This window comes from Paroedura picta, chromosome 2 (assembly GCF_049243985.1).
Source record: "Paroedura picta isolate Pp20150507F chromosome 2, Ppicta_v3.0, whole genome shotgun sequence".
Taxonomy (NCBI): domain Eukaryota; kingdom Metazoa; phylum Chordata; class Lepidosauria; order Squamata; family Gekkonidae; genus Paroedura; species Paroedura picta.
In genome coordinates, this window is record NC_135370.1 from 72,389,481 (window position 1) to 72,405,970 (window position 16,490).

Consider the following 16,490-nt stretch of genomic DNA (forward strand, 5'->3'; position numbering starts at 1 on the left):
GCCAAGGAAATTATTCTGCTTTCACAGAATCACAGAATCATAGAGTTGGAAGGGGCCATACAGGCCATCTAGTCCAACCCCCTGCTCAACGCAGTATCAGCCCTAACCATCCTAAAGCATCCAAGAAAAGTGTGTATCCAACCTTTGCTTGAAGACTGCCAGTGAGGGGGAGCTCACCACCTCCTTAGGCAGCCTATTCCACTGCTGAACTACTCTGACTGTGAAAAAATTTTTTCCTGATATCTAGCCTATATCGTTGTACTTGAAGTTTAAACCCATTACTGCGCGTCCTCTCCTCTGCAGCCAACAGAAACAGAGTATTCATTTTTGTCCCAGAGTATAATAGGTAAGCACTCTCACAGTCGTAAACAGGGCCGTTGCAATGACTTTCCTAAGGCTGTGGAATGATTTTACCCTAGGTTTTCCTGGCTTCTCCTCTCGTGGCTTTTGGAGGAAAAGAAAAGCAGATAGTTTTAATTTTGGCCTTTGGTCAGACTATTTAATCTTTTGGATTGTGCATATTGATGGCATGCTGCACTTTAATGTGTAGCTTTTTATATTGCCTTTTACATATTTAATTGCTGTATTATTCCCTCTATGCCATCAAGCTTTGGAAAAGCATCAAAGAATTACTTCATATAAATGATATCCAGATAGATACTGTCTAAGTATATATTAGACTACATTAGACCAACCACCAGACCTTCCTCTTTCCCCCATCCCTCACTTCCTTCCCTCGCCTCATACTTCCTTGTTGTATAGCAATAATGCCAAAAACCATACATCAATGGTGCTGACAGCTATTTTAAGTATAGTTTTTAAAAACATAAACTAAATAACATATTTTATATTGTAATGAATTGTAATCTTGATTATGATGTTCATTGCCCAAAGATGGCAAGTCTGAGAAGGGCAGTATGCAAATTAACTAAATAATGATAATGTGAGTAGTTTGGATGTATTAATATAGCTGTATGAATTCTGTGGTTATGGGTTGATTACTTCAACTGTGTTAATGCTACAGTTAAGGGTCAGGAGCTAAAGAAGGATCTTATGCATTCATGGGGGAGAATTGTGTGCTCAGCCCAAATTTCATATGTGGGGAAAGTCCCATATTCCAACCTCATCATCTCAATCAAAAAGGATCGGATAGCTGGTGATTTGAAAGACTTTGACCTGAACAGCAGCCAGAGAGTTTAGACCTTGACAAAGAAGAAGAAGAAGAAGAAGAAGAAGAAGAAGAAGAAGAAGAAGAAGAAGAAGAAGAAGAAGGTTCTTATATGCCGCTTTTCTCTACCAGAAGGAAGCTCAAAGCGGCTTACAGTTGCCTTCCCTTTCCTCTCCCCACAACAGACACCCTGTGAGGGAGGTGAGGCTGAGAGAGCCCTGATGTCACTGCTCAGTCAGAACAGTTTTTTCAGTGCCATGGTGAGCCCAAGGTCACCCAGCTGGCTGCATGTGGGGGAGCAGAGAATCAAACCCGGCTTTCCAAATCAGAAGTCTGCACTCCTAACCACTACACCAAACTGACCATTGATAACCCCCTGAAACATTCTTCAGGCTTCAAAAAAATCCAAGGGGTGGTGCGATCATGCAGAATATAGTTGGGAAGCATAGCTATGTACATGCCCACCAGAGGTTCCTCCCCCTGCGGGGGGGGGGGGGAGGTGTCCCGATTCCTGTGCACTGATTAGCTGCCTCTACTCAAACTAGCCTTTTTGATGGTGCTGCATCTCAAGTGTTTGCAAGCAGCAGTTTAGAAAGGAGCGTGCAAATAAACAGGGCTCTGTTCAGAGAGCCAAATCAAAGGAGCTGGAGACAGCCATAGATGTCTGCTCACATCTAAAGTGACGCAGCAAAGGAGGAAGCAGCTCATGTTACAACCAAAGGTTTGTGTCCCTCAGGTAGGACCCTGACCCTGCCATACCTTATTCCCCAGTCCTTGTCACTCCTGGCAACTTTCTCTGGTAATGAACTTGGTTTGAAGAAAAGGGACTGGTGGTAAGAAGCTAGAAAAAGGCAACAGTGTCTTTTTAATGTAGGAAATAATCCAGCCCACCATGAGAGGGTCAGGATTGGGATGCCAGGACTCTCGCATGGATAATGTGACAGTACTGCCTGTTTCTGGCAGCAGTATTCTTTAGGAATCCATTTTGCAGAAGATACACGGAGCCCTTACAAAGACAGCGTTACAAACCTCCATCTAGGAATAGCAGTGCTGGGCAGGCAACATATTCCTGTATTATCTGACTAGGAGGGAACAAATGTGTGTGTGTGTGTTTTACAGCACTTCAGATTTCCTTCCTGCCAGATGCATCAGGATTCGAGCATTAAACTGGGGGAGGGGATTGTGGATCTGTAGGGATATTTGGTTTGATCCAGCAAACAACCCAGTCGCACCAAGCATCAGAGGATGGCCACGCAAAATCTTGCAACCGTACTCAAAGGAGGCTGCTGGGGCCCAAAGGGAGAGGCCAAACTCCATCCCATGCCGGAGCTAGCTAGCGGTGGGTTGCCTTATTGAACGGATCACACACAGCCGTCCCAAGCTCTTGGGGTCTGATGACCGGTGCCGGTCGCAGATGCAGATCAAATCCCACACGCGTATCCCCCCCAATTCTTGCCCCTCATATCCTCTGGTGCATTTCCCTCCGAACGATCCGGGGTTGGGAAAGGCTCTTTCCCCGGGAAGGATGGCGGCGGCGGAGGAGGCGGCGGCGGCTTCTTCAGGACTCCGCTACTCCCTTTTCCGCCGCCGCCGCCGCCTGCAGCCATTGCCCTTTTAAGGGGTAGCTTGAAACCGCGCCTGGGCTCCATGTTTGTATCAGAAATCGTGAAGAGGGAACTCCATGTTGTAACAAAGTTTCCTTCGCCACTGTCTTTTTCTTTTCCCCCCTTTTTTGTTTTGTTTTTCCCCCTTTCCCCGTCTCCCCCGCCCCTCCCCGCCCTTTATTTCCCCTCTTTCCGGTTTGTTTTTGTTTTAAATTTTTCTTTTTTAAAAAAATAAAAATAAAAATCTGCTAACCACCGTAACTCCTGCAAAATTCCCCAAAGCGGCGGAGAGACAATTGGCGGAGGGAGAAGAGAGCTCCGCACTCCGGGTCTCATGGACAGCGGGTCCATCATCACCCAGGTTAGCAAGGAAGAGGTGAACACTCCTCTGCAGGAGAAAGGTAATCGCCGTGATCCGCGCAGGACCCCCTTCCGGGAGGGCAGAGGGGCTGGCGCCGCCGCGGGGAGGGGGTCTCCCCAATCCCCACCGTCCCCGAAAGGGGCTCGGGCGCCCTTCGCCCCGAAAGGCGGGAAGCGGCTCTTCGGCTCCCCCTCCCCGCCCTTGAGCTCCTCTGTGCGTGCTTGCTTAGGGCGCCTGTCCGGCCGCCGCCACCACTGGCACAAGCGACTGGCGCCGGCCTCGGACGCCCGCGCCCCCCCAACAACGCGGCTGGCGGCCTTCCCCAACACGTGTGTTGATTTCATGCGTGCAGCTAGCCGCCCCGGCTCCCGCTCTCGCCAAACCTGGCCCCTCCCCGCCTCCTCCTGATACAGCATCCTCTGGCACGTCGAGATCAGTGCAACGCCCTGCGGAGGGGCGACATATACGCGCGCACCTTCTGCGCTGTGCCCTGCAGGGCATCACTGGGCACACGTGGATGGGGCAAAGACTGCTCCCTCCAGTCGCAGCCTCACCCCGTGGCTAACCCATACTTACAGCCGCCTTTCCAGTTCAGGGGACTCAAGGCGGCTTGTAGGTGGGAAGTGGGCCCCCAGCAAGGGGCTTTCAAGGCAAGGGAGAAGCAGGGGTGGTTTGCCCCAGCCCCCATTTGCGGAGTCTGCCCTGGTGGTGTCCCTTCCAAGTACCCACCTTACTTAGCTTCTGAGGTCGGGACATGCCAAGCCTCCTTCCTTCCCCAAGGCATCCTACCATATAATTGAAACACACAAGCACAATCACTGGGATTTTATTTTATTTGCTTTAGGGTTGGAGGCTTCTCTGCAGGCTTGCTTGGCATCTTGAGACACTAGATCGGTTCCTTCAAAAATGCTTTCAAAAAATGGCTCTTCCCCAGCTGGTTTTGGGCACAGCCCCCACCTCCTGTGTGGTCAAGCTGCCATCGCTGCTGGATTCCAGCAACAGGTTTTATTATAGGAGGCAAACATTGTCTATTTCCCTCCCCTTTTGTTGGATGGATGTGTGATCTTCACTGGTTGCTTTCCTGGGGGGTGGGGGAGATCTAAATCAGCAAGTGCCTTGTGCAGAGTAACTCCAGTGTAAATGCACTGAAACCAGTGGGATTAAAAGAAGGCTCCACAGGCTTGCACTACAGATGTTGATTTGTGCTGCTGCAGGGAATTTGATGTGTTTACAGGTCATGGGAAAATGCCCTATGAGAGCATGAGTATTGTGCACATCTGTGCCAAGTGTTGGTAAACATCTGCAGAAGTCCCTTATCTGACGGTGTCAGAGGTGCTGGAGAAGGAAGTATATATCCATTAAATATTTGGAGGCTCATGGTTGAACCTGTGATCCAGACACCACCCCCTCCCCATGCTTTGTCCGCTTTTCTGATGGGCTGGCATCATCGGCTTGCCCCTTGGTATCTCATCTTCATGTCATTTCCAGATGAGGCATGTATACAAGATTAGGAACGACTAACAAAAATCTACTTGTAGTGTCTTCACCTACAATGGAAAGTTGTTGTTGCAGATTTTTACAAGAACCCCAAAATGGTGTTGTCCCCCCCCTATTCTGTGCAGGTTTGATAGCTGTCCTAAATTTTGCCCCAGCACTTCCTTGTAATCTTGGTATTGTAGGGAGGGAGCTGGCTAGCAGGAACCAACTTTAAAAAAACTGGCCATCCAGTTTTCTTTGCGTGGAGGTCAGCAGTGTGAAAAACTTCCCTTGCTAAAAGTCACTGTACCAGTCTATTATTGAAGGGGTTGTCTGAAGGGTCCATTTTGACATTGATGAGAGATAAGGGTGCCTTTTCCATAGACCACTGAAGCATCCAACTTGAATGATATTCAAAGACTTGCACTAACTTGTAACTTCTTGAGCCAAATATAGGCCCATTAGGGCAGGGGTGGCCAGACTGTTGCTTTCCAGATGTCCATGGGCTACTATTACCATGAGCCCCTATTAGTATGCTGGCAAGGGGCTCATGGTAGTTGTAGTCCATGGGCATCTAAAGAACCACAGTTTGGCCACCCCTGCATTAGGGGCTCAGTAAACATTTTGGTTTTGCTTACTGGCTGAAGGTCCAAAAAACTGTGTCGTCAAACCCCTGGCAGTCTAGAATAGAAAACTAATGGGGTGTAATCAGCTGGGTGGATAGATCTACATGAAGGATAGATCTATCTTAAAGTGTGAGGAACGTTTGGATGCCTTTAGCCACAGTTATGGAGGGAGGGAACCACTTTGAAAGTGAATCCTGGCCCTGGATAGAATTTTGGAATAACAAACCAGAGTTTAGGACAGAGAATGTTGCCATGGGCTTCCGTCCCAGTGACTGAACAACTGAACAGCTCCACACTACCAGTGACCCATCAAGCCAGAGGCCCGGTATCTCTGGCCTTTCAGATGCTTCACAATCCCTGCCATTCTGGGCAGGCAACCAAAACAGGAGCCATTATGTGGGCTTCAGTGAGCCACAAGTTGCACAGGGCCACATTTGAACCTGTGGTCTTTCTGGGTAAAAGTCGTGCCCTCTTCATTTCCTAGGTGGTATCTGATTTATTTGTTTAAACTGTTCATTAGCTGTCATTGTTCCTGGCTGCAGCCTGCTAGTTGAGCCAGGGCAGGTTACCCTGCCTCTTCCTGCTCCCACATGGCGGGAGCATTAGGCCCAGTGCACCTCGTCCATCCTGGAGCCTGTTTTTAATTTTTTTTTAAGAATGTGGTATTGAGGTTCACTCCTGAGCCAACCCCGGCCCAGCATTGACATCTAGTGCAACTAGGAATTCGCCCTGCCACTGGACGAACAGAAAAGTGGAGCAAATTCCTGGTGTGGAAATGGTCTAGATGAGCTTTTGATTGATTTGACTGTGAGGAGGGTCTGTCCTATGGTTTTAATTCCCAGACAGGAATGCATGATGGGAGAAGATGGTCCTTCAAGTACCCTTGTCCCAACCAACACAAGACTGAAGAACTGGGCTCAGGAGCAAATCAGCAGCCAGCATAATTACTGTAGTATCAGAGTCACATGCTCCTGGTATCTGGCTCCGACCAGCAATATAGCCACAGCATTCTGCATGAACCACAGCTTCCAAACAGTCTTCAAAGGGAGCCCCAAGCAGAGTACATTGCAGTAGTCCACTCTAGATGTAACTAAGGCATGGATCGCTATGGCTAGTCCTGACAGGAAAGGATGCAACTGATACACCGGCCAAAGCTGGGCAAAAGCACTCTGAGCCATTGCAGCCACCCTATTTTTTCAGGTGATTGCAGTGCCAAGCCACACTTACAAGCTGCAAAAGGGAACGTAACCCCATCCAAGACAGGAGAGATCTCAAGTCCCTGGTCTGCCTTTCTGCTAACACAGATGCAATACAAACATCTAAAAGAGGGCAGTATGTTCCTGCATCCTTGGAGGAGGAGAATACAAAGGATCTTAAATGAAGGGTTCAAATTGTGTATGCAAAGCAAATCCACCAATATCTCTCTCTCTCTCTCTCTCTCTCTCTCTCTCTCTCTCTCTCTCTCTCTCTCTCAAAGGGCTGTCTCTTATTTTAAAGATTAGCACAAACTCAAAATGTCAAAACAAAATAAAAGAAACTTACCTTGTTGCAGAAAAGCATATCCCTTACTTTCAAATTCAGTTTGTCAGCGCAGCTCTGACTCCCGGAAGCGTCAGCCGCTATTCTAGAGTAATGAGATCAAGGGAGACAGAGGCTGCCAGGTCAGCCAGTTGCCATTTGTCTCCCTGTGAGTTAAGTGTGTATGTGCTTTGTTGGTTTAATGAGGGGAGTACCCATCTTTAAAACTCCCAGGCACAGTGCAAGCCTACATGGAAACACACCAGTCTAAGCCCCTTGAAATCATAGGGCTTAGATAGGAGTAAACCTGCGCAGGAATGCAGTTAGTTTCTGCTCTATTTCATTCTGAATCAGGAAAAACTCCTTTAAGTATCTTCTCGCCACACAAAGTGGTTAACAGTTCTTAACCTGAGTTACTCTACAATAAGCTGAACAAGACATGGTCCTTCAGTGTCTCACAGTTCAGCTGAGTGCCAAGCCCTTGGATCTTCTATGCTGACCTTCTCCTCACAACTGGCATTTTGATTTGATATTCCTGTGGCTGAGACAGTAGACTCCAGAACTCTGGCATTTCAGACTGCAAATTTATTTAATTAATTTTTTTATTTATATACCACCCTCCCCTGAGGCTCAGGGTGTGTGGAACATTAATTTACCATACAAAGGAAGTTCTTCTAAAAATATGTGAGAGAGTTATCAAAATTTGACCTCCTTGCCTTCTTTGTATAGGAAGGGCTGCTAGCTCTGTGTTGGGAAATACCTGGAGATTTTGGGGGCAGATTCTGAGACGGACAGGGTTTGAGGAGAGGAGGGACTTCAATGGGTGCAACACCATAGAGGCTGCCTTCTAAAGTAGCCATTTTCAGAGGGACTCAGTTGTAGTCCCAGGAAATATCCAGCCACCACCTGGAGATTGGCAACCATAGCTACAGGGCAGAATTCCATCATCTCATTTAACAATGTTTCACTCTTGTTCCCTGGGAGAAATAGAATGTTCTGACCTTCAAAAATCCCATTGTTAAGCCTCAAAGATCTCATCAATTCTTTCTCTTTCAAAAATAGTGTTTGCAAAAATTATTTTACCCACTTTTCAATAATATAATTAACTTTTGCCACCTTGCGGCTCAGGTGACTGACTTATGGTGACCCTGCAAAGTTTTCAAGGGAAGAGACTGTCAAATGTGGTTTGCTGTCGCCTGCCTCCGTATTCCTTGGTGGCCACCCATCCAAGCACTAACCGTAACTTATCATTCATTAGCTTCCAAGAGCTGATATGATTGGGCTAACCAGGTCAAGACAATGCAGTTAAATCTAACTAATAAAAACAAGAAACAAACTGTGTGTATCTCATTTATAGCATTTGTATAATTTATTGTATTCAGTGACCTCCAACCCTGTAAAGTAGGCCAACATAATTATCCTCATACTGTAGGTCAAAGGAAGGGCCCTGAGAAAATGGTGGTTTGCAGAGATGAGATTTGAATGAGTACCTTCCCAGATCCCAGCTTATTTTCTTAGGTGCTATGCCACACTGACTTTCTTTATGGCAGTAGGCTGGATCCTAGGAAACCTTTACAATTGGCCTTGGTCATATTTTTCCTTTCAACCGTTCATTTTTGATACAAGTGTATGAAAGGGACACGATCCAGTCAAAGATGAGCACATTTTAATCCCACAGATTCTGAAAAAAAAGCAACTTAATATCGCTTAAGTTTTATTGGCTTGTAACTAGGGTTGTTAACTGTGGGTTGTGAAATTCCTGGTTCTTTGGGGGTGGAGCCTGGGGAGAGGGCAGGGCCTGAGGAGGGGAAGGAGGATCGCAGAGTATAATGCTATAGAGCAGGGGTAGTCAGCCTGTGATCCTCCAGATGTTCATGGACTACAATTCCCATGAGCCCCTGCCAGCAAACACTGGCAGGGGTTCATGGGAATTGTAGTCCATGGACATCCGGAGGACCACAGGTTTAATACCCCTGCTATGGAGGCCACTCTCCAAAGCAGCCATTTTCTCCAGGCCACACCTGGAGCTTGGCACCTCTGATTGTGGCCAGTGTTATTTTTAAGACACAGGAGTGACTTAGAAGTATTCCTGGAATAAGCATGAGAAGCATCTAAGGCCCTGAGAAGCTAGGGGATTACTGTGCTTGGCCTGGAGTTGTAGTGAAAGCCAGCCTCTCTTGTGAGAACTGGGAAATGCCTGCCCTCACCACTGAACCACACCCCTCTCTTTCTAGAAGACCTTATCCTAAACCTGTTGAGGTCTGAACCGTTAACTGAGTAACCAATGAAACTGGTTTGCTTACCTCATCAAACCCACAGGAAATATTAATATGCACGGTGACCATGTGAAGGGCACTCACAAGTGGGGGAGTGGGATGGAGGCTCTGCGGAACAGTTGAAAATGTTGGGCCTTCCATCTGTTTCTCTATGATAATGTTGAGATCTATATAGAATCATTAAAACTAAGATCTAATATTCTCTTTTGTTTACCACAGCATTGGTGGTTTCTGTTTCTAGAATTTTCCTTAATGTTTTCTGGCAAAAGATATACTTTAGAAACCTAACAGCATATTTGCAGTTATTGTTCAAACAAAAAAAATGCTTCCATTTTTAATTTATAAGAAATAAGATATTATATTTATGCCATTATTTATATGCAATTCTTATTTGTATGTTTGATACTATAAAGTAAGTCAATATCACAGGTATTTCATTTTTTTACATGTCGTTTTTCCCCTTTTGCTTCGTTTTTATATCTCTAAAAGAGGGACACCAGAGTATATTAAATCTGGATTCTGTGGGTGCAGATTGCATAATTCCTATACCTGTATGAATCAGGTTATATGATCCCTTTTTCCCCCAGCTACCATGTTCAGATTCCTGACAGTCTGGGGAACATAACCTTGTAGTGATCCTTTAAAAGGTTGTGGTTCTTCTTAAGGGAGAGAAGTACTATGCTGTGAACAGAACTGTTGCTGCTTCTGGGACTACTTGAGGTGAATTTCAGTTACTAAAACCCCTGTTACTGGACCACAGGAAATATATACATACCAGGAGCGAAGCCCATTTTAATAATTGCTGCAAAATGGATGACGGATGGCACAGGGTGGGAGGATCCCTGCAGATCAGGGCAGATGAGGTAGGAAGGTTGGGGTACTTGGGCTGGGGCATCAAAGTGTGGCTAGCCATCCTCTCACAGCCTCCTGGGAGGCAGGATCATGAGTGGGGCATGGTGAGGCAATGTGCACCTAGGTGGGCCCTGTCACACTCCCAGAAGGCAGGAATGTGGGAAGAGCCATGTACCCCTGCAGAGCACAGCCCGATAACCTCCCTTGCTGTTCCAGAAGGCAGGAACGTGGGGAGTGCAGTGCCAAAGGACACAGGCAAGTGGGAGGAAAGAAAAGTCTAGCACCATCTCTGTCTCTGCAGAAAAAGGTTCCTTGGCTTCCCAGGAGCCAGTGTCCTCCCCCAGCTCCACAGGTTATGTCCTGGGGGCTGTTCCTCCTCATTGGAAGCATTAGGCAATGGCATGGAGGAGGAGGAGGAGGAGGACAGGGATGGGGAAGAGTCTGTGATTGGCCTTCAGTGGTGGAGGGCCCTCCCATTGAGGTCCAATCAGAGGCCCGACACATCATCGGGAAGTATGGTAAGGATTGTATAGGTTATGATGAGATCTCATCTCATGATGATCCTGAAGAATCTGGATCAGTATGTTTCAGGCATTCTCTTCTTCTCCTACCAGCAATCAGCCATATTTTTAAATTAGGCTTGCTTTATAGGTGGAGTGACTGCAATGGGTGACCCATTCAGAACAAAACATGGGCAGAGCTTCATTATTGAATTCTAACAATGCAAAATCCAGTTGCAATTCACAAGACTCACATGAAATTAGCCCATTCCTTGCATGTCTTGACAAAGTGGTCCTTTGTGGACTTAAGGCAGATATCGGTCTTTCGCAATACGTGCTGTCTGAGATCTTCTAGTTAGAGGTGGTAGGGATTGAACCTGGGACTTTTGTCATATAAAAGACATGGGGCATTCTTCAGGAATCCCATAAAGATCTGTTTGTATGAACAGCTTGTGTCACAAACACCCATCCTGTTTTCATATAAATACCAGAAATGGGAAGGGGGGAACAGAAAATGAGAAGAAATAGTTTTGGGGAGGATTTTAGACACAATTGTTATTGTTGTTAGTTGTGATGGGGACCATCGTGACCCCACGGACAATGTTCCTCCAGGCCTTCCTGTCCTCTACCGTTCCCCGGAGTCCATTTAAGTTTGCACCAACTGCTTCAGTGACTCCATCCAGCCACCTCATTCTACTCATTCACCTCATTAGACACAATAGCTAATAGAAAAAAATAGTACATTTGAAGGAGCACTGAAAAATACTCCTATTAATATTTTTTTGCACTGTTTGTAGAGGTAACATTTTAAATCTACTGCATTGAAGTCTGATGACTTTCTCCCCCAATTTGGGGGATTACTAGAAAAAGTTTAGGATTTTTTTCTTTTGTAATTAGTGCAGGGGTTTGCAGCTATCTCTTGCTTTAGTATTGGGTATATGTGCAATTTTTCTTGTAGGCTTTTATACTTCTAAACTGTATAAAGATTCCAATGAACACAATTTTAAATGCTGTTATATATTATTCACTTAATGCTCTTAAAGCAACAAAATGAGTTTTAGTTTGAAAGAAGTTTCTCCCACCACCACCACCCAAAGATCAAAATGTTCCCCTTGTGACATCAAAGTTCTTGGAAGGTTGGCATCTCTGGAGGCTGCACAAATTTTGTATATATATTGGGTCTGAGTAATTTGCTGTCAGCTCTCTGCTCAGCTGGGTATAGGTTGGCTATTTGGAATTCCATTACACATTGTTGTGTACATGGTAGGGTTGCCAAATCCAGCCTGAGAGGAAGTGTGCATGCACACGAAAGCTCATACCTTGAATACAACTTCTGTTGGTCTTAAAGTTGCCACTGGGCTCCAAATTTGTCCTGCTGCTTCAGATCAACATGGCTGCCCACTTGCACTTATCTTCATAGTGTGGATTATCTTGGATTACTTTAATCAGCAAGTGAGGAACAGAAAAGTTTGGTCTGGAGTGAGAGAAAAGTCCTATGTTCCAGGATGCTGGTGGAAGTCCCTTTGCCTTTCTTTCAAGCCATGAAGGGAGGGAAGCCATAATGAACCTTGCCCACAAGTGTGGAGCTTCTAGGCTATATGCATTGGAAAATGTAGCCATGTGATAGTTCAGCCCTGAACCCCTCATCAGAATTTCTGTTGAATATACATTCTTTGACGGTGTGCTACCCTGCTGGGCTGCAGTTACTCGAAGTCTCTACACTTGTGGCCAGGTAGCCACTGCTGAAACACAGTCCTAACACCAGGATTTAAACCTAGTCCATAGTCGAGCCAAAAGAAAGCAAGTTGAATAACACAAAGTCCAAGTAGCAAGTCAGAAGTTGTTGCTGAGTGAGTGTTCCAGAGGAGGGAAGGCAGTCAGGGAGCAGGAAGCTGGAGCTGACAGGCTGGGCCTGGAGCTGAGTAAAAAAACCATGGCCCAAGGAGCCACCAGGACGGAGAAACAATAAGTGAATCTAAGAAGCAGTGCGAGGTCAAGGTCCAGGAGTTCGGTCCAGCAGAGTTTTGGTGTAGCGTTGCAGGCAACAGACTGGCAGGGAATGTGATTGTTGCACACGCGGAGGCTGAAGATCTGTTCCACCTTAAATGTCACCTGGGCCGACCCCTTGACCTCACTTTTGCCAGCTCACAGCTGTGCTCAATCCACGCCTGACAGAAAGGCCCTCATCTATGTGCCCTTCTGCCTGACAGTGAGTTGCCAGTCTCATGCTTTGCTGGCAAGTTGTCAAATCAGCTGCGGTGACTCTCCCAAACTAGACCGAACTGCAAGGGAGAACCCAGCAGAGTGGACTCCAGGCTCAGACTTGGGAGTGCATCATCCTGGGAGCCCAATTGCCTCTGAGGGTCCGCTGGTACCTCCATTCCCAGGTGGCTGGTCCAGGTGGAGTGATCCCAGATCCCCCAAGTGAGTCCAGCCCCAGCACTGGAAAGCCCATGGGTGCTTTGCAGGCATGACCTGGTCACTTCACTTTTCAGTTTCCATCATTAAACAACAGTGAGTGGAAACACGCTGGGTCCTTGTGAAGAATCCCCATTACTGATAGAAGGATGGAGGTCATTCTGTCTTGAAAGAAGATGTTGCTTACTATGAAAGAATTATACCTCTCAAAAACATTTTGACTGTGGTTCAGCTGACCTGGTGGAGTGGACATAGTGCCCTTCACCTAAATAATATGTGATGCATGTTCCATGCATAGGCCTATACACGCATGTGAAAGTCCAGTTTGTGTGATCCTTCTCTCCTCTTTTTACTGAAGAATATTGCAAGTCCACCCCTATGAATTTGCATAGATTCAGGTGGGTAGCTGCATTGGGCTAAAGTATCAGAACAAAATTTGAGTCCAATGGCACTATGACCATCTAAGTTTTATTTAAGGTGTGAGCTTTCATGCGGACGCACACTTCCTCAGGCGATGAAATAGAAATCATCAAAGTGCATCTATAAGGTGAGAGTAAATTAGCAATAAATTAGTAAACAACATCATGACGATATCCAACAAATATACAGCACAATGATATTTAGCACAATCCAGTGTCTTGCTAGAATGGCAGCCTTTGGGTGTCAAGCACAGATTCTGAGAGGTAGTTGTTCAGACTATTGCTGTATAGAGGGATCTATTATTTCTTGTGCTTTTCTGAATATGAACTTTGGGGTGTGGTTCAGGCTGCTTACGCCCACAGTCAGATGAATCTACAAAGTGTGGGTGTGTTTGGGAAATGTTACACTTTGCTCAGGGGTTAAAGATGGTCTTGTAGCAGTTTGGCCTTGGGCGGCCTTTGTTGCAGGGCAGGAGGAGGTTTGGCAGGCATCGTCTCTCCCTCTGTTGCAGTATTGAGTCCCGTCATGCTCTGCTAGTTTGGGCTTGCCATTCCACAATGGCATTGCTGTTGTTAACCTTGTACAAAAACCGAAATGTTTTACTTGAATAGAGTTCTGTGTGGAAGGACCTGGAACTACTAGGAATTAGGTAGCTGCTTGTATTGCCTTACAACAGCACTCCATAGGGGACAGGGAAGTGGAGGCTTTGATGCCAACTAATTACAATTTGCTGAAAGCAAAACTGAAACTGTGAACCGGTACACTGTTAGGTAGACTTCAGCTACAGGCCTAAGGACACCTAATAGGGAATAAATCCTACTGATCTTGGTGAGATTTACATCTAAGAAACACTCTGGGATATAAACTCCCTTATTTCATTGTATTTAAGCATGCCCCAGTGCTGGATTGTGGCTGGATACTTGATCTCTTGCTGCAAATGCAAACCTACCTGCCAGCCTGAATGCCATGTATTGTGGACAGCAAGATATGTGACAACCCTACAATGTTTGCAGGTTCAAGGAGGCAGCAAAACACGAGACACTGAGCTTCTTAATGGATTGTTTGCTGTGGTTAGAGAAGCCTGTGACACTGAAAACTGTAAAGTGTTTTCTGTCTTTGAAGTGTTTTCTGTCTTAACACCCCTTGTGTTCCAGGCCTGGGAATCTTGGCCATCTACTCTACATTCTAGGCTCAGTGAGTGCCTGGCTCAAATGGGAAAGCTTCTCTGTGATGACCTGATTTACAAGCGTGATGGTTCAGAGAAGAAATCTGCAGCGCCTCTGCTTGTTGCTTGTTTGAATTTGATCCTCCTGGTATCTCCTTGTGTGGCCAGTCTAACAGTCTGAGTATTTGTTGTTCATTAACTGCTCTTTTGCCTAGGGAATGAGGAAACCTCAGGGTACATTTCATTCTTGTTTCAATAGTTTATGTGTCTTTAACACCCTGCTTGAAAAATATTTCACCTGTTTAGATATTTGACCTGCCCTGGGCTATGTACACATTTTCAAATTTGTCCATGCCACTATCACACGTTGAAGGGTGAACCAAGCTGTCTCAGTAAAGGGAACAAGTGGTTGGCTCGGTGTTAATTGCAGGCAGTATTTCTTCTTATTGCTGAGTATCAGCCAGAATCACCTCACTCTGAATCTTCATTTAATATTACTAGGCTTCCTGTGAATAATAATAATGAATAATGTATAAGATCTGATGTATCACTTACTATTGATAATATTGGTCTCTTGTTTTTGACATTATTCCTGTATCAAGGCCTGGGGGGGGGGGACTGAAAATTTTGTAGTATTTTAAAATTATTTTTGAGGACTTTTTTCCAATAGAAAAATTGGGAATTTGGGGGACACTGAAAAAAGCCCTCAATTAACTATTTTCTGTTACAGAATGTGAATGGGTTTCAAGTTAAGTTTTGCTCACTCAGAATGTGCAACAGAAAGACTTGCGTGCAAGTCAATGTGCAGCAATAGAGAAAGATAACTCCTGTAGAGAATACTCCTATCCAAGGTGCAATGCACCAAGGGGGTTTTGCCGTTAGTATGAGATAAGCATGTAAGGTGCGTTTTGCTCTTTGGGACTGTGGTTCTTCAGTGGAAGCATGTCTGCTTGGCATGCAGAAGGTCCCAGGTTCAATCCCTGGCACCTTCAATTGAAAAGATCAGGTAGTAGGTAATGGGAAAGATTTCTCCCTGAGTCCCTGGAGATCCACTGGCAGTCTGCGTACACAAGACAGACCTCGATGGACCAAGGGTCTGATTCAGTGTAAGGCCAGCAGCAACTTCATGCCTTATATTCATGTTGGGCAACTTGACTTTAAATCTTACTTCTTTATATTCTACTTAGATTAGATGACCAGGTGGAGGTGCTTTAATCAGGTTTCTGATTTGTAGGCCTCACACCTTTTCATTTAATAATTTTTACATTGAGTCCATGATTTTTTTTTATGAGACTAAACATGAAGGAGATTTCCCCATACATTGACATTGTATACCTGCAAATCAAAGAACATAGTATGTTTAATACAATATCGTAGTGGAAACTGGGTGTACATAAGCAAACCATTCTTGAGATTGCAGAGATATTTGCATAGGGAACTAGTCATGGACAAGCACAGTTAGTGTTAACCACTGTTAATAGAAGCACTGAAGCAAGGACCAACAGGAATTGCAGAGGAAGGGAAGGGGAATTTCTCTGCAGAAGGGAGTCACTGAAGGAAAGACATTGGCTGTTATGCACATTTTTCTAAATTGCTCTTCCATGTGTGGATGATTAGGTCACTCCTTTGGCACCTCTGAATTTCTGTTGCTACTCAGAAAGGAAGTGCAGGCTGGATGTATACCATGGACATAATATCTTTGCAGACAGCTAAATGGAAGTTTTGGCTCAGTATTCTATTTCTGAGTTTCTAGTTCATGATGCAACATGCGTTTATCACATTTATTACGTGTGTGTATGCATGTGCATAGTGGAAGCCAAATGTGGACTGAAATCAATACATTGTAGCTCACAGGAAATTCATAGGGACAGTAGAGTATATGAAGTTTCCCAGGACTGTTTCCTTGCCCATATGAATTATAGATGGGACTTGACTGCAGGTGAGGAGGAGCATGTGAATTCCATCGCAATGAAAATGCGGGTGCTATTATTTACTGCTGTATGATTTAGGGCCAAACTACATCAGGAAGCCATGACTGGATACCCTGATGTGTAACTTTGAACTGCATTCAAATGCCACAACAAACCTCTGCTTGCCACCCTCTTC

General features: G+C 45.5%; 1 protein-coding gene across 2 annotated transcripts in view; it reads left to right on the top strand.

Annotated features, from left to right (window-relative positions):
* Positions 1 to 2,952: 2,952 nt before the first annotated feature.
* The window catches only part of CTDSP1 (CTD small phosphatase 1), a 29,719-nt gene continuing 16,181 nt past the window's right edge, over positions 2,953 to 16,490 (top strand). For both annotated transcript variants that reach the window (XM_077320681.1, XM_077320682.1), the window contains exon 1: positions 2,953 to 3,173. In XM_077320681.1, the coding sequence (XP_077176796.1) occupies positions 3,107 to 3,173 (67 nt within the window). In that variant the 5' untranslated portion in view covers positions 2,953 to 3,106. The remainder of the gene's footprint in view (positions 3,174 to 16,490) is intronic.